Raw genomic sequence first — 22,815 nt, 5'->3', positions numbered from 1 at the left:
ATTGCCTCTGGCGTTGCTGCATCCTGCCTCTCAGGGTGAGAGCACGGCTCCCAGGACCACTTCATCTCTGGCATGGGCTACTGCCCAGCCAGCCAGCCAGCCTGTTTCTCCTTCCCTAGCGAGTGAGGGATCGGTCATGGGGATTAGGGCTCAACGAGATCTGGATCTTTCTGAAGATGAGGACAGCCCGGAGCCAGACCCACCCACGTTCAAGGGGTTGTTCCCTCCTAACCTATTCCGATCCCTCCTGCACAAGGTGCGTGCTCAGCTGGGGGTGTGTGAGGTGGCAATGGAAGGGGAGCCAGCGAAGAAGCCCTAGCCACGATGATTCCTGGGAAAGGCTCCACTCGGCCGCCTTGTTTGCCCTTAGTTAAGAGGTTTCTCAAGGGGGCGGCCCACCTACACTCTCCGCCAGTCCATAGGTTTCCTACGTGGCACCTCCCCACAGTATTACAGACCCTCATGGCCGAGCCCTTTGAACCATTACGGAGCGACACTCCATGACGGCTACACGACACTCCAGCTGCTCGGCGGAGCGTTGTGCAGGCGCTGTACGCTCCATGCATGTGCGCAAAAGCCCCGATCGGCTCAAATACAGGTAAGGAGTGTGGGCAGGCAGGTGGGCCTTCCGGAGCACCTTACCGAATGATACCTGGTGCTCCCAGCAGGCACCGGTACGCCTGTACCGGGGCATACCAGTTGTATCCCACCACTACTCACCCCTTTCTAATAAATTTTTATTAAAAGTTTGAAAAAGGAAATAAAAACTTACCAGAACAAATATAGAATAAAGAAAATGAAAAAGAAAGAGAAGAAAAAAGAAAAAGATATAGAAAGATATATAAATATGGTTAAAAAGTATATCTTACTCTTGTTTACAAAATAAAAGCTCACTCTATTGTTAAGAAAAGAAAAAGAAAAGCTAACTGTAGAAGTGACTCCCACATTACAAGTAGATCTTTGCCTTCATTATATTTTCTTTCCAACATGGTTTTTGCAAAACTGGTGCCATAACATTCAGCCTTCTTGAGTGTATGCAAGGGAAAGCGAAATACAAGATGTACTCAAATTAAAGAAATCAGATGAGTCAGACTGTCTGTATTTACATGTTCAATAGACAAAAAAATTATTGAAGCCAAGGTTCTCAAATTTTGTGGCACTATGACTCTTAATTGATTTGTGTGACCTCTTATATGTATAACATTGTAAAGCTGTGCTCAGAGAGGGCTTCTACTGTCAGGCAGAGCTCCTGCTTTATTAGCTTGTGGAGGCAGAGTGGCAACATAGGCAATGCTTGTGCAAATTATACTTGCATATCTAAAAGTTTTTCACCAACCAAGCTGAATCTCTGTTTGTATGCAATGTGAATGCCGGAACATGACAATGGGATTACTATTAGACCATGTTCCTGTGGCTGGGGGCTCTCGGTTTATGGCCTTTATGCTTTCAGCAATGAGTGTTTCATCAATTCCAATTTCCACCTGAGGGCTACCCAGGATCAAGGCATTCTGGCCTAGTTTCACCAAGAGTGGCTTTTTCTGAACTTTTTGGGGGAGACATCATGCTGCATATTGTCACTGAGCCTGCACATTTATTCTGGGAAGTTTGAGATTCTAGTTTATGCTCAGTATAGTGTGTCCAGCCAAATATTTCAGGGTGGGGTTTATGAAACCCAAGTTCCTGCTAGGAATGTTTGCTGGGGAGGGGAGGAGGAGGAGGAGAAAAAAACCAGGTGGGGATAACTAGCACAATAGGGATTGAACAGGCAGGTCTTGCTTTGTGGTCCTGGTTGCCTCCTCTTTTGTTTCCTGCTGGCTCAGCGGTATTACAAAACAACTCAACCCTGTGAGAACTCCCCTGGACGCTTCCCCAGGTATCTCTCCAGATGTCAGTTCGGGGAGGATGAACCAATGAAGCTGAGTAAGAGATCCTTGATGCTCTCTGAGCTCGTTTTCTTGTAGACGTTTCATTACCCTAACTAGGTAACATCATCAGTGCTAGTGAAGAGTGCTGTTTGCTGTCAGTTTATATTCTGGCGATTTGCCTGGGGGCGGTCTTAGAGATTCTTTGCTTGGCTGTTACTGATGGATCTTTGGCAGTTCCTTGATTGGGGTGTAGCTTACTTGATTGTTGGTCTGCAAGAAAACAAGCAAGCTCAGAGAGCCCCAAAGACCCCTCCTTTCAACCCTGAGCTACAAATATTCTGCTTTATCAGAAGCTGAGTTGATTGGTGGCTCTGAGCAGCTGTCTGTGAGGGATTTGGCTGAGGCCATAAGTGAGGAAAGCATGCAGCTGCAGCCTATCAGTGATGAGGAAGAGGAACTGCCTTCTGTATTTGATATAAGAACACACAGGGCAGAGAAAAGGCAGGAACAGAGAAGCTCAGCCAAATTATTCATGAGGAGAAAGTCTCATCCTCCTTGATGGACTGCACAAGAAGCTGGCTATTTAACACAGTAGACAGATGGAGGCGATGCTGGGAACAACATGATTGTTTCTTAGCTGTGTGTTTTCTTGTCATTGTGATTCCTGCCTTGCTTTGGATTGACACTGTGCCTTGACTTGGATCATGCCTTGGAAACTCTCTTGTGTTGTGGATTTAAGTTTGCCTGGTGGCTTTATTTTGATTGAGAAACTTTCAAGTGCCTTGTGGACTCTTTGGCCAATTACACTCACACTCTCTCTCTCTCTCTCTCTCTCTCTCTCTCTCTCCCTCCCTCCCTCCCTCCCTCCCTCCCTCCCTCCCTCCTTCCCTGCCTCCGTGTGTGTGTGTGTGTGACAGAGAACCCCAAGGAATGTGTTGCACAGCAAGAATGAGCCACTTGCGCCACTCCAGGCAACTCACCGTAGGAAAACTGGCTACTGGAGGAGAGGCCTCATCTATGTGGCGGCTTTGTTTAGCCTTTGCTCAGTAGGCAAAGGCTGAATGCACTAGGAAGCTGTTTAGCCCTGCTTTGACCTGTGAATATATGGAAGCATTTAAAGTTGGCAGTGGAGGAAGTATCTCACACAGTTCCAATCTCTCCTACATGCTTGGAGATTAGAAGAGGCAATATATTTGAATGCAAATATTCCCCTCCATGCAATAAAGCTGGTTCCAAGATTGTGCAGAGACTTGAGTTCATACAAATGTGAGCACAGTGCAGCTGTCCTTCAGAACTCTGGCAGAAAGTTTAGAGAGGGGGAGGAGTCAGGAGTAGCATATGTTTCCCTTTTTTCTGCCCAGTTTGAATTTAGCTGAATATCCAAAGAAAGGTAATGTGAAAACTACTAAGCTGAATACCTATTGAGGCCCCAAATATCTTCCTTATGCTCCTCTTTTTAGTGTAAGCCTCAGTATTGAAGGCCACTGAATTCCTGACCCCTTTCAAAATAAAAGAGAGGAAAAACTAGTGATGCCAGTTAAATAAACTTTGATAAAAACATTATATGGATGGGGAGAGAGAAAGCTTGAGAGTCTATTTTGGGATGAGATTTGCTATGATATAATATGATGAAAACATATCGTTTTTTAAAGCCATCTAGTTTGAATCTAGAGGCCTTTGCAGAAGCCTCAACTGGTACATTCTGCCCACAACACTAACTCTCCCTCACACAAACTTTTTATTATTATTCAATTGTGTCTGATTTTTGGAGATTGCTTGGACAGGTGTCTCTGCTATTTTCTTGACAAGGTTTTTTAGATGTAATTTACCATCTTCCTAAGACTGAGAGAAAGTGATTGACCCAAAGTCACCCAGCTAACTTTTTGCCTAAGGCAGGATTCAAACTCATGGACTTCTCGTTCCTAGCCTGATGCCTTAACCACTACACTACATTAGAATAAATAGCTGTGGGGCTGTGATCACAGACAACTGAAAGAATGATAAAAAAAATAAGATATATACAGTAGGTGTTAAACCTTAAAATTCCACTGAGAATTGGAATGTCCTCAAACAGCACACTTTATTTATTTATACATGCCCCGCAGGAGCACCGAAAATATCTGCTGTTGAACTTTTCCCTCCGGTATTCAGAAGCTGGCAATATTTTTTACTTACTGTTATTATTTCTTCATTATTAATTAGTTCAGTTTATATGATATTTTGATTGCAAACCAGCATCCAATTGGGAATAGCCTATTTTAGATATACACTAAAAATTGGAGCTGTTTTGATGTTGGTTTTTTTCAGTTTTGAAAGAATAGTTCTTTGAAATGACTTTCAAGGTCTGCACTATTTTAAAGGAGAGAAGCTGCCAGATAAATGTCAGGGCCTCTCTATGTTTGGTTTGGATTCCGAAGAATACTATTCCTGTGGTATGTAAAGCAAGAACTGCATCAAACTCTTATTAAATGTATATTATTCCCGTGGGATCTGTGGTTTCTTTTGTGAATTCTCAGAACTCTGTTCAAAATATAGCATACAGTCTGTACGTACAATTCTAAACACTATATTTCTCTGGACACAGACAATTATTTTTCTGCTTTTGAATGTAATGATGAAAAAGAAAGTGGGAAATGACTTCTTACAAGGGAATAATTTTGAGTCCAAGATAAGTTAACTGAAGGAAGGTAATAAAAAGAAAATGATCCCCCTTCCTCTTCTCCCAGCCTTCTGAAAACCCTGGCTAGGACCTACTTATTCTATCTGTCTGTCTATCATATTTGTAGGCTGCCCAATGGGGACAATTCTGAGTGATATACCGATTAAAACATAAACAATCTAACACCATTAAAAAAAGAGAATAGATGTGTGAACAGGGAGACAACAAACACAATAAGAGCAAGTGAGCCTATATAGCCTTAGCCCGTCACCTGGGGAAGTTGAGGCTCTTTATATCTCTAAGGGGATGCTGTTACAAAGGATAGGTGTCATGATGGAAAAAGTACACCTCCCAGGCCCTATCAGATAGCATTATTTGATAGATACAATATATTGCCAAAAGTGTAGATCCCAAAGCATTTTTCATCTCTTGTAGATTTTTAAGTATCTACTTTTTAAAGATTAAACAAACAACTTTAAATGGGGGAATTGGGAGCGTCAAGGTACAGAGGAAAAGCACAATACAAATATAACCTTTCTGAAGGAAACCACAAAAAATTATATTTTCCTTTTGTTATTATATAATTTGAAAAATTAAAATTATGATTGCGCTAAGATTTTAAAATAACAGCAACAATAATAATTTCGTTTGCATGTGTTTAAGTTTGTTTATTGTTGGATATTGGTACTTGGAATCTGTCATAATAGGTGATTTTAAAAAGAGATTTACCAATGTAGAAATATGACCTTATACCTGCATTTTGAAGTCCGCTTTCTGGCATTAGAACATGAAGGGAAAAATGGAAAAGTCCCAGTTATGTTGGACAGCTGTTGGTAGAATTGGATGAGCAAACCACTTATGTACTAGAAAATAAGAATGGAGAGATGTGCAATGAAAAGACATCTTACCTTTTATATTTTCATGTTTAGGTATTATACATATTTATACATTCTATGACAGTAATTTAATACAATCAATGTTCTCTGTTACAAGATAAACATATACTCAACTAAAATAACTGCAGTACTTCTGGAATCCACATTTCTATGGAGATTCTCAGTCATCCAGGTCATGATTGTCCCAAAGGTGCTTTTTTCAAGAAGCAACTGGATTTTCTGAGTTTTTTTGGAAGACATCTGGAGAGCTGAAGAAACTTCTTGAATGAGAAGTGAAACACCTTCAAAGAAAAAACAGAAAGTCCAGTTGCCTCTTAAAAAAACACATTTGGGACTTCTGGAACTCACATTAAATATTTATAGCACTTCATAGGCAATGGCAAACATGTTCCCACTATTTGTTGTGAGCCAATGAGTTATTGTAGGGGTTTATCTTTTATTGTACTGCTTATCTCTTTTCAGGAAAGGATATAAGTCTAGGCCTCTTCATTTTGTCTGACTAGGTTAGTCAGTCAAAGCTAGATTAATATTGGGATAAAATTTCTCTGCTTCATGTTTAACCAATAGATTGATTTTTTTTGAGGAATAGGAAATAGGAATTTCTTATTAACAAGTAAGAGTTTATATGACAAGGGAAAAATGAACTTGTACTCTTGTGTTACAGATTCAGTGGTTCTTTCCTCTGACTCCGTTGGACGTTCAATAGGCTCAGGTACAACTTCCCGTCCCCTCTTCTCTCTCATAAATAAGATTGCCAATTTATGTGTGACAGCCATGTTGGGAGGCAGATAAGCAGTTATTAATCCCAATTCAAGATAAACCTTCATGATAGTCTTTGAAGGAAATTTGGTGAGTCCTTTGCAAATAAGTAATTAAGGAGAATATAGTCTTTATACTCTTTTCCTGGTGCTACATTTTTATCACTTAAGTTGTGCTTTTGATTCTATTGGTTGGGAATCTGGAAGTTATAGTCTCAACTCATTTGGAAGGTATATATTGAAGAAGGCTATTCTAGATAGAAGGTCACATTTGCAAATTTTAAAAAACACTTATAAAATGTAAGCTGTAATATCAGCAAGCTGTATTATATAAACAAAACAAGTAGAGAAGTTTAACATGATAACTGATAATGGTTTGTAGCAACAAAGCAGAACAGGATTTGTAATTTAAGTTAGTAAATCTCTGGCCACTTTCCTTGTCTGTTTTGTGAGTTTGCTAATAATTAGCAGCAAAACAATTCAGGTAGGCTTGAGTGCTTTGGTTCATGTTATACCTCTTTATTATTTTTTTTATTTTTTTTTTAAATATGTTTTATTCATTTTCACATTCCATTTTACAATCACTTATATACAGGGTATTTGCTATAAGAAAAAAAATAAAAAAAAAACAAAATAAAAAAGAAAACACAACTTATCATTCACAACCCCACCTGACACTTCCATCCTCCATACACCCCATCTACCCCCTCCAACTTTCCTTTCCTCCCTCTAACACTCCCCTCCTACTTCCCTTTCCCCTCAAACCTTCCTTCTCCCCTTACTCCCAACACGCCCTCCTTACATTCCCCTTACTCCTTCCTTACTCCTCCCTCTTCTTTCCCTCTACCTCCCTCCTTGGTGTATGCCTTTATTCAACTGTTGTTTAATCTGATAAAAAGTAAAATAAACCAAGGAAAAAAAATATAAAGAAAGAAAAGAAAAAAAAGGAAAAAAAAAACAAAAAAACAACAACCGTATATAAGTGCATTCTTGTTCTTATTGAGACTATGTTAACACCCACCCACCCACCCCCCATAAATCCCCATCCCTAATCCTCCCGACTTCCCAGGGCCCACACCTGGCACTGCCTTCTATCTAAAGTATCTTGTGTTCGTATGGATTAAAAATAAAAGTAATATATTAAAGGAAAGAAAAACAAGAAAAAAGAAAGAAAAGAAAAAAGAAAAAAGAAAAAAGAAAAAGGAAAGAAAAAGAAAAAGAACTCTTTGTGTTAAGCTCAGCCCCCCATCTTTATCTATGCTTAAATAGTGTAAGTCATTCTATCTATATTTTATTCTCGTCTCTTACTTCTTTGTTATTTACCCCAACCTCCTGTAGACTCTCCCGTTCCTCTTCCTTAACCTTGTATTCAAAAAATAATCCCTTCTAGTAAAATTTAAGCAGCATGGATCATTCCACATATTCAAATATTACTTTACAGAAGAATAATCAAACTTTCCCTTCTAATAGGGTTTAAACAGCGTAAATAATCTTTCTTAACCTTATTTTCAAACAGTAATTCAAAATAATCTAACCAAACTTTCCCTTCTTAGTAAAATTTAAGCAGCGTGGATCAAGTATTACTTTACACAAAAATCAGTTTACATTCTATCTTAAGATGATCCCGACCGGCTTTCCCTTCTAATAGGATTTAAACAACGTAAATCATTCCGCATGCATTTTACCCTCATCCCTTGCTTGTCTGATATTTACCACTATCAAATTTATGCAGACATTAGTTTAAGATCTAGCTCAAAATAATTTCACCAAACTTTCCCTTCTAATAAGAATTAAATAGCATGGATCATTCCACATATTCAAATAATACTTTCAACAAGAATCAGTTAACCTTCTGTTTTAAAAAATAATCTCGTCCAGCTTTCCCTTCTAACAGAATTTAAACAACATAAATCATTTTGCATCCTTTTACATATATACATTCAATATCACCCCACCAATATACGTAAATCATTCCGCATGCATTTTACCCTCATCCCTTGCTTCTCTGATATTTACCACTATCAAATTTATGCAGACATTAATTTAAAATCTAACTCAAAATAATTTCACCAAACTTTCCCTTCTAATAAGAATTAAATAGCATGGATCATTCCACATATTCAAATAATACTTTCAACAAGAATCAGTTTACCTTCTGTTTTAAAGTAATCCCTTCTAACAGAATTTAAACAACATAAATCATTCCGCATTCATTTTACATATATACAATCAGTATCACCCCACCAATAAGTTCCGCTTTTTCTACCGGAGAGAGGTCGCAAACCCCCATTCAGTCCACAACTTTGGCAAATATTTTAAAATGTCTAAATCCTCGATCTCCGCTTTTCTGCTTCTCCGAGGGAGGAAAGGCTACCCCCTCCATCTTGCAGCCATGTGGTCTGTTGCTTGCCTTCTCCTTCAGCTTGTCTCTCCTCTTTTCCAAGTGAATCAGGAAGTCCCGCCTTCAAAGTCTTGTAATAGAAATCTCGAGCCTCCGAAACAGAGTTAAGACGAAGTCTTTGATTCTCAAATGTGACCGTAATGCCGGCTGGGGCCTCCCATCTATATTGAAACAGTTGATTTCTAAGCTCTTTAGTTAAAAAAGCATAGTCTCTTCTTGCTCTCAACATCTGGAAAGGTATTTCTTTGAAGACAATCAAGTCCTGGTCATCAACTCGCAGACTATTATTATGAAACTTTTGCATAATCGCGTTTCTGGATTCTTTTGTGGAAAAATATATAATTATGTCCCTCGGGAGCTGTCGCTGTTCCGCTACCAACGAGTTCTGGCGATAGATTTTCCGAATCTGCCAATCAAAGTTAAGTCCCGGGCTTCCCACCGCATGGCTGAAGGCTTCAACAAAGGTCTGTTTCAGATTCTCTCGCTCCTTTTCGCGGAATCCTCTGACTCTTATTGCGAATGCCTTCTTATTAAAGTTTATCATCACGAGCTGTTCTTGAGTGTCTCTAATTTTTTGTTGTAATATTTGAATATTAGTAGTCAAATTAAAATTAGCCTCCTCCAAGCTTTCCAATTTATTCTCTATTTCAGCAGAATAATCTGACAGGGCAGACACGGCTGCAAATGTATTCGCCTTCATTTGGTCAATTTTAGACTTTAAATCATCATATAGCTCCAATACAAATTCCTTAATTTCTTGTTTAAAATCATTAAGCATTTGAAAGAAAAATTCCTGTGTTAAAAATTCTCCAGTAGAGGGCGTAGGAGACAAGGGCTGCGATTCCAGTATAGATTCTTTAGATTCTTTAGGCACATTTGTAGAGAGACGCTTCGATTTTGACCTGGGTGCCATTATAAATAAACAAATAAACAGCGCTTTCGCTCCCCTCTGTTTCAAAAAAAAAAAAATTTATTTTGTTAAGGAGCGGTCTGCAGGAAGGTAAAACCGGCTAAGTACATCCCCTATCAGTCACCAACGGGGAGAAATCGCCATTTTGAAGTCCGTTTAAACAAAGAAGCCTCTAAGACAAATGGTGCTGGTGTTTAAGATAGTAATAAAAGCATAAATCTCACAGGGGTGGGACCCGCCCATATTAATCCTAGCTTCAAACAACTTTGCTTTGTCCTGGGGGGGGGCTCGCCTGTCTGGGGCTGCAAAAAAGGCAGCTGAGAAGAACTGGCTGGAGATAAAAGCTCCGCTCACGCTGGATCTAATCTCTGTCCACAGCCAAAAAAAAAGAGAAAGGCTGTGAATTACGAATAGACCCTAGCACACAGAGCTACTCCCTGCCCCTTTCTTAGCCAAAAAGGGGTGATATCTATGATCTTATTTAGATATACAGACCAGATCTCTGAGAGGAGCTCGGTTGAGCCCTCCTCGGCAACAGGCTCCGCCCCCCCGGCTCGTTATACCTCTTTATTGAAGTGCCCATAGAAATGCCTGTACTTTGAGAAAAATGATATTCCAAAAGAGGTTATATCAACCAATTTCTCTTTCCAAATGCAGAAGAAAATGAAGATGATGCTTCTTGAGAGAAGATGGAACTACGTTCTTCCTTACATATAACTCCAATGTTTTTTCTGCAATTGGAAATAATGAGTTCAGGGAGACACTTTTTTCTTCTTCTTAATTTTTGGACTTGAATTTAAAAGTAGTGTGCTCATTTTGTGTTAGAATACCTATTGTGGCACATAAGGTATAGCTGTAAGTTGTGATCAATGAATGATTTAGCTAAAAATCACAAGGAAGAGTTCTTCAAAGGTTATGCTAAGATCCCAAATAAAGAATTTTCAGCAAGGGAGTATAGCTTGGAAGAATGGGAGAAGATTTATCCTTGGTCAGCTTTAATCTATGTAAGCATGTAAAAGAAGTTCTGAACCACCTTTTCTTTAAAGTCAGTTAGATCTTGTCTTACTAAAATCTCTTTTCAGTATACTGATTATATTGCCATAAGAATATTTACTGCCTTCCAACATGGCCCCTGGCTTTTTTGCCTGCTGTGCACTCACTGAAAATTATTTGAAAAAAGAGCTTTGGACTTCACATGAGTTCACCTCCTCTTTTTGCTGTTCAGTAAAGTAGATCAACTATGAAGGCTGCATTGTTAGCCTGAAAGAAATGATGCTGCAGCTCAAAGCATAGAAGCCTGAAAGAAGTCCAAATATTTAATGAATATTGCAGAGGTATTTCATTTGTATGAGGTCCAAAGCACTTCCTCCAAATAACTTTTGAAATAGACACAGCCCTGCTAGAAAGTAATCAAATATAGCTTGCTGCCTAACCCCTAACAGGGAAGCCTAATTGAAAAGATGTTGTTCGGTTACTAACCTTGAACTTTAGTCTTTTAGAAGTAGAGGCTGCTTCTGCTCTTCTGTCCCCAAACCTAAAGGTAATTGAACTGGATGCATGATCTTCTCCCTGATTGCCTAGCCTTGCCTGGTGAAGGGAAATATGCTGGAATTTTAAAGAGAAAGCAAGTGGGTTTGTCTCTCCATTGTATAAAACCTCTCCAGTAGGTTTCCTTTGTTTTAACAGATTTGAACTGTTCTCTTTGTATCAGTGGCCAAATAGCCAGAAGAAGATAGAAAATGGGTGCAGTTTATGATATTTCTGCATGTTGAAAGCAATTTAGGGTTAAGACTGCTGTTGGCTTTAATGTGCTTCAAGCTCTGCTAGTGAAAAAAAGTCTCTCTAACAAGGGGGTCCATTGCTAAATTAAGGGATAGTTTTTCTTGTTGAAAGAGGGGACTGAGAAGAAATCCAGATCTCTTGTGCTTCTTGCAGTACTTCCCTTCACAATTTGCTATGAATCTGGGAACAAACTAGAAAGGAACCTGTCACCTTCCACACTCAGCCATTGTTAGTACAGGTAGTCCTTGAGTCATGATGATAATTGGGACCGGAATCTCCTTTGCTAAGCAATACAATCATAAAGCATGATGTTACTTTATGTTAGTGATGACAATCTTGGCAATTCCCTTTGCCTTTGTTAGGCAACCCTATCGGTTGTTAAGCAAGGATCCATCATCCCAATCTAAGCCATCCCTCCCTCATCTCTCCTGCCTCCAACTCGTTCCATCCCCCTTTCTCGCACCCCCATCTCTTCCCTTTTGGCCATTCTGCATAATGGTATTGATGGCATTGGGGCTGCAGTAGAAACCTGTGGCATTCAGCAGTCTCAGCTAGCTGCCCCCCCCCAATCCCTTGGCCTCTATTTCGGACCCAGTGGTGCCACCACTGCTACCCCAGACTTTTGAAGCTTCTGAGGTGAGAAGTCCATGCCTGCCATTCTCCAAAACACACACACACACACACCTCACAATGCTTCCTAAGAGTTGCAAGAATGGCACATACTATGTGACAATTAAGGGCATGTTAATTAATTAGTGGCAATTAAGAAATCTTTTTCCATAGTGATGCCTATTTTTATTTGAGATTACAAGAAATGAGAATAAAACAATAGACTAGAGGGAGAGATAATTTCATTTAATGATTGAAGACATCAGGATAGTCCTGCGGTAGGTATAAAGCCAACTGGATGACTTTCTTCCCTAGGAAAAAGGGAAAATGTTGCCAAGAAAACTGCATGGACTTGTCCATGTAGTCATCAGGAGTCAAGACTTATTGAAATGCACCAAAATTGACAAAAAAGTGGAGAGAGAAAATGCAAATAATTTGAAAACATGGATTGTTTAAGCTAAATAATATTATCTCTCTCTTTATGTGGAGAAATAGAAATAGAAAATTGCAACTCCCCCTAAATACAATTAGATCTAATGTCACGTATACCAAATAACTTTTATAATATTTTTAAAATAGGTGGTAACATAGTTGCTACTTTTTAAAGGGGAGATTTGTGTGTGTTGTGTATGTGTGTAGTATAAGAAAACACAGCCATATAAGATGTTTAGAAAAAGGTGACAATAGAGCAAATTCATGAAAGGGGTGTTGTGTAAGTGCTAACACCTGAGATATCAATATGTTATCTACTATGTATTCATAATTGCCATGGTAATAAATATGACGACCTCATCTTGTTGAGTAAGCACAGGAGAAAATACCATATAATCAAACCTGAATACACTTTATTAACAGATTTTTGAATCATATGCAATTAAGAAACATAGGCACCAATTTTATTTGTTAAATTGATCATCTAGAGAGGACAAGTGTGGATATCAAGAATGGAATAATCTTTAAAGAAGAAGAATCTGCCATGAAGAAGAGGACAATTTTAAATAGATTTTCTTTTGGACTGGCACTCTCCACAAAATTACCATAGACTTTTACAAGCATTTAAATTTTGTTCTTGCAATAGAATATAAAATAAAGCTAAGAGCACTTAGTGTCAAGAATAATTGTATCCCAATCTGCAACACCCCTTATAGTGTGCCTTGGTGTAAAATTACATTTATGATCTGCATGCTAACGTCTTTCAACAGCAGTATTGAGAATTTTACAATCAGCTGATTTATCATTCTCTGCCTTCACCATTAAAGTTTCCATTGTTTGATTATGCAGCAGTCAAATACATCAATCTGCCATTTACTTTTCTTGTGTGATTAAAAATTATACATAGTATAGTCAGTAAAAAATAATTCTGCCACAGACTGGCTTCCTGAGTATTGTAATTGGTCTTCAAAATATTAATATCACTTAAGAGATATATTTGGACAATGAAGATAACTGAAGTAGTGGATAGTTTCTGCCTTTCAGGATCAACTATGAATTAGTAAAGGAACCAGCTCTTAGATTATGCAGACTAGCATTTGATAGGGGAACAATGAAGCCTTAGAAAATATATTCAGATGCCAAGATGTCTTTATATTCATAAAGATAAGAAACATGCAAATACTGAATTTTCCCTGTAAAATGCTATTTCAGCAAAAAATCAGACAAAATTTGGACTCTTGATAGAAAGTGTGGGGGTGCTTTTGAATGTTGGTGTTAAGAAAGACTTTTGGGAACATCATGGATAGCCCAGAGAACAAAAGGATCATGGAACAAAACAACCAAGAGTTTTCACACTGAGATTATTATATGATGGACACAATTTGCAAAGATTTAGTTTAGAAAAATTATAATGTGAGAAAGGATGGAGGAAAAAAGAATAAGAGGATAACACCAGCAAAGTGGAATACAAAGCTGTTGGGTGCTATGTTGGAAGACTTGAAGGTTGTTGACCAATCATCTGGAGGTCTCTGGGATTAAGTACCACCAATATGCGGACGATACACAGCTGTATCTGTCCGCCCCGTGCCAACTCAATGAAGCGGTGGACGTGATGAACCGGGGCCTTGAGGCTGTTAAAGACTGGATGAGAGCTAACAAACTGGTGCTCAACCCGGAAAAGACCGAGTGGCTGTTGTGTTTTCCTCCCAAAAATTCGGCTAACGTTCCATCAATCAGGCTGGGGGGGCAAAATTTATACCCCTCAGACAGGGTCCGCAACTTGGGAGTCCTCCTGGATCCACAGCTGAGTTTTGACCACCATTTGTCGGCTGTGACCAGGGGGGCATTTGCCCAGGTTCGCGTGGTGCGCCAGTTGCGGCCCTACCTGAACCGGGAGGCTCTCACAACAGTCACTCGAGCCCTTGTGATCTCTAGGCTGGAATACTGCAATGTGCTCTACATGGGGCTGCCCTTGAAGAGCATCCGGCGACTTCAGCTAGTTCAGAACGCGGCCGCGCGAGTGATCATGGGCGCACCACGGTTCGCCCATATAACACCGATCCTCCGTGAGCTGCGCTGGCTACCTGTTGATCGTCGGGTGCACTTCAAGGTCTTACTTACCACCTATAAAGCGCTCCATGGTAGTGGATCTGGCTATCTGAGAGACCGCCTCCTGCCAATTACCTCCCTGCGTCCCATCAGATCGTACAGGGTAGGCCTCCTCCGAATTCCATCCGCCAGTCAGTGCCGACTGGCGACTACGCGGAGGAGAGCCTTCTCAGTTGCAGCTCCGACGCTATGGAACAACCTCCCCGTGGAGATCCGTACCCTCACCACAGTCCAGGCCTTCCGCACAGCCCTCAAGATCTGGCTATCCCGTCAGGCCTGGGGATAGGATTTATTCTCACCCCGCCCGAATGTTGAGTGAATGTTGTGTTTTTATGGTTAATTTTTTTTATTCACATTTTTTTTTTCTTTTAAGTCTTGTCTTGCACTCCCTTCCCCCCATTGTTGTAAGCCGCCCTGAGTCCCCTCAGGGAAAAGGGCGGCATATAAATGCTCATTAAAATCTAAAAAAAAAAAAAAATCTAAAATCTGTCTGTGTAGTTTCTAACTTGATGGAACATAATCTGTCACAGTCAGTCAGTTAACCATCCAGCCAATCAAAGAAATGTATTGGGGACATTACCTATAAAAGCATCACCTAGCATTGATTCCTTGTCTAGCAAGGAACAATTCTAAATGAACAACATAATATATTTTGTAGAAGCTTAAGAGTCAGAAGAAATATTAGAAAAAATCTAATCCAAAACCCTGCTTCATGCAGAATATGCTAAAGCATTTGAAATCGATGGGCAGTTTTGACACTAAATATCTGTTAATACCTCTTGAAATAACATTTGCCTTTTATTGGATAGATTGCATTGCACTGTTGATTTATCAGTGTATTAATTGAGAACATTGAGATCTTTTTCATACGTATTAATGCCAAGTTAAATCACCCTCATCCCATAATTATGCCTTCCTTTTTTCCCCTCTATATACATAACTTAATTTTTCTTCCTGTTACATTTCAACCTTTGGTTGCAGCCCTGTTCATCCTTACATGCTGTCTGAATTTTTTTCTCTTGGGGAAAAGAATGCTAAAGTTAGTTTTCTTTCATTTGCATATTTCATCTGGTATTTAATAATCATCCCCTTAGTGCCTTTAAAAAACTCATTAATAAAAATGATTCTCCAAGCCAATACAAAATACTTTCTGTGTACAATGTCTCAACTAGTTATAAGTACATCTAAAAGCTGTATCATCTAGCATGTTATTAATAAATATATTAGAAATTGTCATGATTTGTTGAGTCAAATTACACAATGTCCATGGAATTCTGACTATCAGAAAAGATTAGGTTAGTCTAATATGATTGCTAATTGAGAAACCCTTGCTGATTTTTAATTGTTGCATTCACTAACATGGTGTTTACTAAGAGACTTGTGTAGTAGTATACATAGTATAGATGTCAAGCTGAGAAATTTGCAATTTTTGAAATCCTTCTCTTTTTGAAGACAGAGACTCTCTTTAAGACCTCCTCCCAGTCTTCTGGGACCTCACCAATTTCCCATGAATTCTGAAACATAACAGTGGTTCTGTTAGTTCCTTTATTTGCCTGCCCTAATGTCTCAGTAAGGAAAGTCTTCCAAGTTCTTAAGATTGTTGTCCCCCCCCAGTCTCCTTTAAATAAGTCCTCTGTCCATCTTGCTTATTTACAAATCTCTGCTTTTGACATCTCTTAAAGACTTCCTTAAAGAAAATCTTCCGAAATTAATTTCTCAACAAAACTTGGGGTATTTTGAGTTCTTTCTGATATTACTGAGATTTCCTTGAATCAGTGAATGGAGCTATGCCTGGCATTTTGGGCCATGTTCTGTAGTATCCAGTACAACCAATGTGAGCAGTAAAATGTAGGAGAACTATTCAAAAGGGTTTGTCCTGGAAAATTTCAGTTTATGCAGCATGTGGAAGAGTATAAGAACGACCTTAAAGCAGAAGTATCAATCTTGCATCGTCATGTCATGTGAAGTATCACGACTTTCTCCTCTTCACTAAAATGGGGGTGTGGTCAGCATATGATGCAATCGGCCTGCGGGCCATGAGTTTGACACTCTTGCCTTAAAGCATAACAAAAAATGTCTCAGTCATCCAGATCATGGTTGTCCCAAAGGTGCTTTTTCAAAAGTCTAGTTGCACCTTTGAGATAACAATAAATGGTTCTCAAAACAAAGGAAGGTTCTTGTGTGAACTGGGCAAAGCAATAACACTAAAGTGGGAAAGGATGTGTAAGAAGAGTACCAAGTGTGGATTGTAAATCCCTATTGAAATTTGATGAGCTCTCTAATACTTTGAAGCTATCACATTGAAAAAGTTACACGGTGGATTTCCCTCCTCAATTCTTTTTGGTCTCAAAAGTAGGTATCCACTGGATTTTGAATTTTGTGTATGTGTGCATGAAGGAAGGCGGGAAGGATATTGAAGCTTTATTTTAAAAAAATCTAAACTTGTATTTGTGCCTATATATGGCTAAATGGCACTGGGGATGCTATAAAGGTCTTCTATCTGACTCTGCATGTGACAAACAACAGTTTGATGTTTTTTTGTCTTTGAGATGTAGCTAACACAGAAATATTCATTTGAGTCTTGACACAATGAATAATTAGTTTAAAATGAAAAATAAAGCCTTTGAATTCTCTGTAGTTATTCTGGAAAGTGGGGTGGGGAGTCCGTTTTAGCACTTGGCAAAAATAAGCTGATGATGACAGAAAATTCTACAAATATTTTTTAATGTTTTTTTTCATATAAGTTATCTTTGAAATCAGAAATAAATGCCTAGAGTAGGATGAGGGTTGCTATATTAGCGGTGATAAGGATGTGCCATCAAGTTAGTGTTAATACCTAATATGGCTTATCTGCAACCTGATATTTGAGTTTTCACAAGGGTGCATTCATTGCTGTTATAATTAAGTCAGTCCTACTTGCTGCTGGTGATCCTCTTCTTTTTTCCTTTTTCCTGGCATTATGGACTTCTTAAGGGAGGTTTAACAACACTACTTGTGAAAAAGATCTTGAGATAATTGATGAATGCAAACTGAATTGAGGAAGCCTTGATTATCAAATACAGCAGCAATTTTTCATATTAGCCCTTTTTTCTACGGCGCATCTGTAGCTATGGGATGAGAATCTCTCTGGGTGAGAATCTTTCTAGAAGAGGCCTTTAATCTGTTTGTATTTGCAGAAGAATAATCCCTAGTCTTTATCTTAATTCTTTGACATCTTTTGCAGATCAAGTTGACTTACACTAGAGGTCACCAAGAACTTGTGTATATTACTTTATTATCTTTGCCTTTTATTAGAAAATATAATACAACTTCTGAAATGGAGTGAAAGGACCTTTTGTGCTTTCGCTTAGGAATGTTTAATTGTGTGCATATATGATATATGTATCCCTGAATGGAATAGTAGTGACATTTAAATCAGACCCAGAAAAAGTGAGCAAATAGTTGGGGCCATAAAGCCTCCCAAGGGCCATGAACCCGGCTTGGCTTTATTTATTTTGGATTTTTTCAAGGCCACCCAACTCTACAAAGACTCTGGGTGGTGTACAGTACAGGTGGTCTTCAGATTTTGACCAGTCATTCAGTGCTTGTTTAAAGGTATAACAGTGCTGAACAAGTGTAGTTATGTTTGGTTCTGAGAATTCTGCCCATCACAGAATCATGGTCACGTGATCATGACTTGGACAGTCAGTACCCATCTTCTGAGTACAACATCACAGTGCTCGTGATTTCCAATATTCCCTGCCACGAAGTTAAAAGTCATGATCACACGAGGCCCTCGCTTAGTGAACTGTGTGTTCCTCACTTATCAGTGACAGCCTGGACTTCTGGAATTCCCATTGGTAAGCAGTGCGGTCAAATCACATTGCACTTTATGACCAATTGTAAAGGCAATTCTAGTCCGAATTGCCAATGTAAACTAAGGATTACTTGTAAATCTGAACTAAAAAAATTGACAACATGTAATCAATATGACCTGGAGAGCATCCACTTGCCTGAATGCATTGGATGGGCAGAAAAAAACAGTAGACACTCAGTCATCAGTTTCTGGGCCCTATGCCATGAAGAGCTTTGTAGATAATGATTGTACCTTAAATTATACCCAGAAGCCAATTGGTAACCAGTGCAATTTGCAGAGCGACCGTGACACATGGGCATAATGACAAGCACTTGTTATTGATTGCACTGCTGCATTTTGAAGCAGCTACAGGTGGTTTTCAACTAATGGCCATTTGGTCAGCGACTGTTATAGCAGTACTGAATGAAGGGATATACAGCTGCAGCACCCCTGTGATTTCATGATGAAAATAGGATGTATGGCAATTGCCTTCTCTTAACATTGACTTCAGGGATGCTGCAACTGCCCCCCCCCTTTCCCTCATCCCACCCTGCTGGATCTCTGAGTCTCCTTCCCATCTGGCTGTGCCCCACAGGACCTGGATATGTTTCCCACCCATTTATGTCCCCTTCCTGCACTGCTGAGTCTGGATGGAAAGGGAACCCACTGAGGATTTGTGGGAACTGAGCTGAGGGAGAAGCAGACCCAAGGCCTGTGGGAACCGAGCTGAGCAGAAGATGTGCAATGAGTGCCTCAGGCAGTGAAGGAGATTGAGAATGACCTAAATTTTGGTTGAGAATGACCTAAATGAACTTAGAAAGTACGGCAGGCCTAGACGTGAAAAAAAGTGCAAGCCTGGGCCTGCGCCAAGTCTCCCAAGTCCTCCCCAACCCCTTGAGGCACTGGAAGTGATTAGGACATGAGTAATTTTTGAGTAGAGCTTCCTGATCTACGAATGGGTGCAATTGGCTGCAATTGGTACTTCACAAAGCTGTGTGAAGTACCTGCCACCTGCTCTTCCAGCAGGAGTTGTGTGTCTAGGAAGTCCTCCATATTGTAGACCTGTATGGAGCAGTGCCACCCATCCAGCACCAAAGATAGTATGAGCCTAGAACCAGTGGACCCAAACCTAAAGCCACTTAGTCTTGCCAGGATTCAGCTATAACTTGTTATTCTGCACAAGGATCCTCATAACCTCTAAACACTGAGAGACATGTTCTAGAATATTGCTTAATTTGCCAGGAACAGAGAAGTATAGTTGAGTACACTGGTGATATCTTACTCTGTGGTGACAGATGAGCTCAACCGGTGGCTTCATGTAGTTGTTGCATTAAAGTGTAAACACTGACTGCTACAGCACCAGTAGGGGCAAAGAACGGATCCTCTTTTTCCCTTCACTACCAACTAGAATTGATCCTGGAGAAAGGAGGTAAACCAGCAAAACACTACTCCACATGCCCAATTATCTGAGTCAATCCAGAAGAATACCATGGTTGATGCTAAGGAAAGCTGCTAAGATGTCCAATAGGGCATGGATGGGTTGATGCTAATGAAAGCTACTAAGATGTCAAATAGGGCATGGATGGATGGATAACCTTCATCCCATTAGGTAAGATATCACCCAGGGGTGCCACAAGAACATAGATTGGAAGGGGGGAATAGGCAGGTGGGGTAAATTAAAGAATTCCCGCAGTCCTAAGTGTGGATAGAATTTTGTTTATGTGATCATGGAACACTACCTAGAATATTTCATTTCTAAAATTCTTAATGGCTCCAAATATTTATGATATATGTGATCCTGTGAAATAAGCAACAGACATTTCAGAAAATAATAACAGACACCTTGAAACTTTATCATATTATGTTTAAAATGTAGCATGTAATTGACTATACTTATTTTATTATAAGGAAGCACAAGAGATTGGATTGATCTGGATTGGAACCAGTGTCAAGGAAGAAAGTACAGTGACAAAGTATTAAATACCAGGCTGACTTCTATTAGAGAGTCAGATTTACATGGGTGTTAATATGAAACATCAGCTCCCTGCTGGTGTTGAGAAAACATGTGGTGTTTAGGAAGCCCAAAACTGTATTTGAATTAGGTTCTGTAGGTGAAGTTTCAGCATGGTCAAACAGAGTGCTCCACTGGTCCAGAGACTTGGCAATGTAGTCAGCATCTCCTATTTTATGTTGGACAGATCACTGCATATCTCAGGACGTTCCAGAGGCTAATTCATAATCACTGAAATGTGCACCATGTTAGAAATGAATATGATTTGTTAATGCAAATGAAAGAATGGAGGAAAATTTCTACCCTTGGTTGTTTGTATTTCCAAATTTTTCCTCTTTGCTCTTGGAGGGAGATACGGCAGGGGGGAAATCCTTAGGTAAAGTCAAGGCTTTTTTCTTTTTCTAACCCTGTTCAAGAAAGAGGAGTGGGATGGGGTGGGGAGGTAAAATTGTAAATTCCAGGAAGTGATTTAATCTTTCTTTAGTTTTTACAGTGGGCCCATTACAGACTAACATCCCATGCTTATTTTAGAATTTTTTAAAAAATGAGGGTCAGTTGTGGGCTATGTATCTAATATAAAGTGCAATTTGACCCTGAATTGCTGAATGTAAAAGGTCTTCCTGGGGTAAACACAGTGTAGTTGATCCTGAATTGAGTATAGATGCTGTTGCACACTATCTCTGACTCTTCCTCATCCTCCAATTTATCTTTGAGATAAATTGCTATTTTACTGGCTTTCTTAAATTCCTTCTAGAAAATTTGTGGTCTTTATTGTTCCTTCTTGGGAAAACACCCTGTGCTTTTGTATGCGTCAGTGAATGTACCTTTTGGATCAGTTCTACTCAACAGGGATCACCAGCCTTTAGTGTAGTAAAGCAGTGTAGGGATGTAATGGGGAGTAGCTCCATAAAATATTTCAACGTGTTAGGCCCTCATGCTCTGCAAGATCTTATTGCTTCAATATGGAGATTTTATTTATACAGTTGACATGCATGGAGACATGTTTTTGGGGAGTACAGAAAGAGCTCATTTTAGTAGAACACTTAATCTGATTATAGGTAGTCCTCAATTTATAAACGTAATTGAGCCTGGTAATTATGGTCATAGGTTATGACAGTCGTAAAGTAGATCATCATGTGACCGACCCTATTTTATGACTTTTTCACTGTTGTCATTAAGTAGACAGCATGGTCATAAAGTGAACACTGTGATCATAAAATGAACCCATTGTATCCCATGGGACATTTTTGCCAAAACCTGGAGATTAATGAGGGTTTTTGGCAAAATCATAGATCGTAGTCCTGTGACTATGGGATCCAGTTGACATGTGCCCAAAATGCAATTATGTGGCCTGTGGGAGGAATGGCCATTAGAACTTTGGAACTGCATGGCAAATACTTTTTCAGGGGCTCCATCATAACTTCAAATGATCATTAAGCAATCAGTTGTTAAACTGATTATAACATGGATTTTCTAAGGATTCTTTTATGAACAAGATTTTTATTTAATTGCTTGGGTTGTCTCTTCTTCAATAAAACTTCTGTTAGAAGAGTGATTAAAGTAATTAAATTATATTTTTCTGTATCTTCCCCGATCCTTTTTATAAACTAGAATTATACTGAATTATGCTTCAATCCCTGGGGACTGTTCTTTTTTTAGAAGTAAAATCTCACATTAGAATTCTTTAAACTCTGCTAAATGGGTAACATCTAGACCTAATCACTTTTTTATTTTCAACTTGTCAGAAAACTTATATTGTCCTCTTGCCATAGGAGCCAGGCTAATAAAATTTTGTTAAGTCAAATAACATAAATACAGACTCTTTTATGTTGACACTACATATAACAACCATGGAATGCCGGATTCGGATGACTTCCAAGTGCGGAGTATGGATCATTCTGTGAATATTGGTAGCCAAATTTATGGAGTAACATAGAAAATTAAAAAGAATGGGACTGTCAACAAGGTCTGACTTAGAGGATGTATAGTCAGATTATAACATAAATGTAGAAAACAGATTAAGTATACCTAACATGCATGAAAAAGATTCTGGTGCTGGGGAAAGAGGCAGAAGAAATTGTGAAATCTGTAACATAAAGACATGCATTATAAAATTAGAAGAGGGAAAATTCAAGTGGCGTTTAGAACAAACTATCATGGTAGCAAAAAAAAAAAAGAGAGATGGAAGTTGAAACACCTGGGTGAGTGATAACTGAATGTAGACTTCTCCATAGTGAGGGGGGAGGAGTATCCAGAATGGGTTGTCTTTGTCCTCTCATGATTGGATGAGTCAGATAAGCTCTTTGAGCAACGCCCCCTGGCCAGCAGGACTACCCATTCTTCTGACTCATCCTTCAAGGAAAGGTTGCACTACTCGGTAACTCCAGTAATTTACAAAGGAGTAAGGAAAATAAACTTGGACCCGGCGAATCCTGCCTTCCTTCATCGCACACAGCCTCCTCCTGCAAGGACTGGACTGCCACAAGCCCCCTGGGGCGGCACGCTGCCCTGGCCACTGAGTGAGACGGAGTCACTCAGGGAGAACAAT

General features: G+C 39.4%; 1 protein-coding gene across 3 annotated transcripts in view; it reads left to right on the top strand.

The window, feature by feature from the left end:
- The window catches only part of ST3GAL3 (ST3 beta-galactoside alpha-2,3-sialyltransferase 3), a 249,939-nt gene that overhangs the window by 44,067 nt on the left and 183,057 nt on the right, over positions 1–22,815 (top strand). For 2 of the 3 annotated variants that reach the window (XM_032218672.1, XM_032218674.1), the window contains exon 3: positions 6,085–6,132. The exons of the other annotated variant lie outside the window; for it this stretch is intronic. In XM_032218672.1, the coding sequence (XP_032074563.1) occupies positions 6,085–6,132 (48 nt within the window). The remainder of the gene's footprint in view (positions 1–6,084; positions 6,133–22,815) is intronic. 3 annotated transcript variants of the gene reach the window in all.

Source organism: Thamnophis elegans, chromosome 5, assembly GCF_009769535.1.
Source record: "Thamnophis elegans isolate rThaEle1 chromosome 5, rThaEle1.pri, whole genome shotgun sequence".
NCBI classification, from domain to species: Eukaryota; Metazoa; Chordata; class Lepidosauria; order Squamata; family Colubridae; genus Thamnophis; species Thamnophis elegans.
Note: the sequence above shows the minus strand (reverse complement) of the source record. Positions and strands in the feature narration are given on the sequence as shown.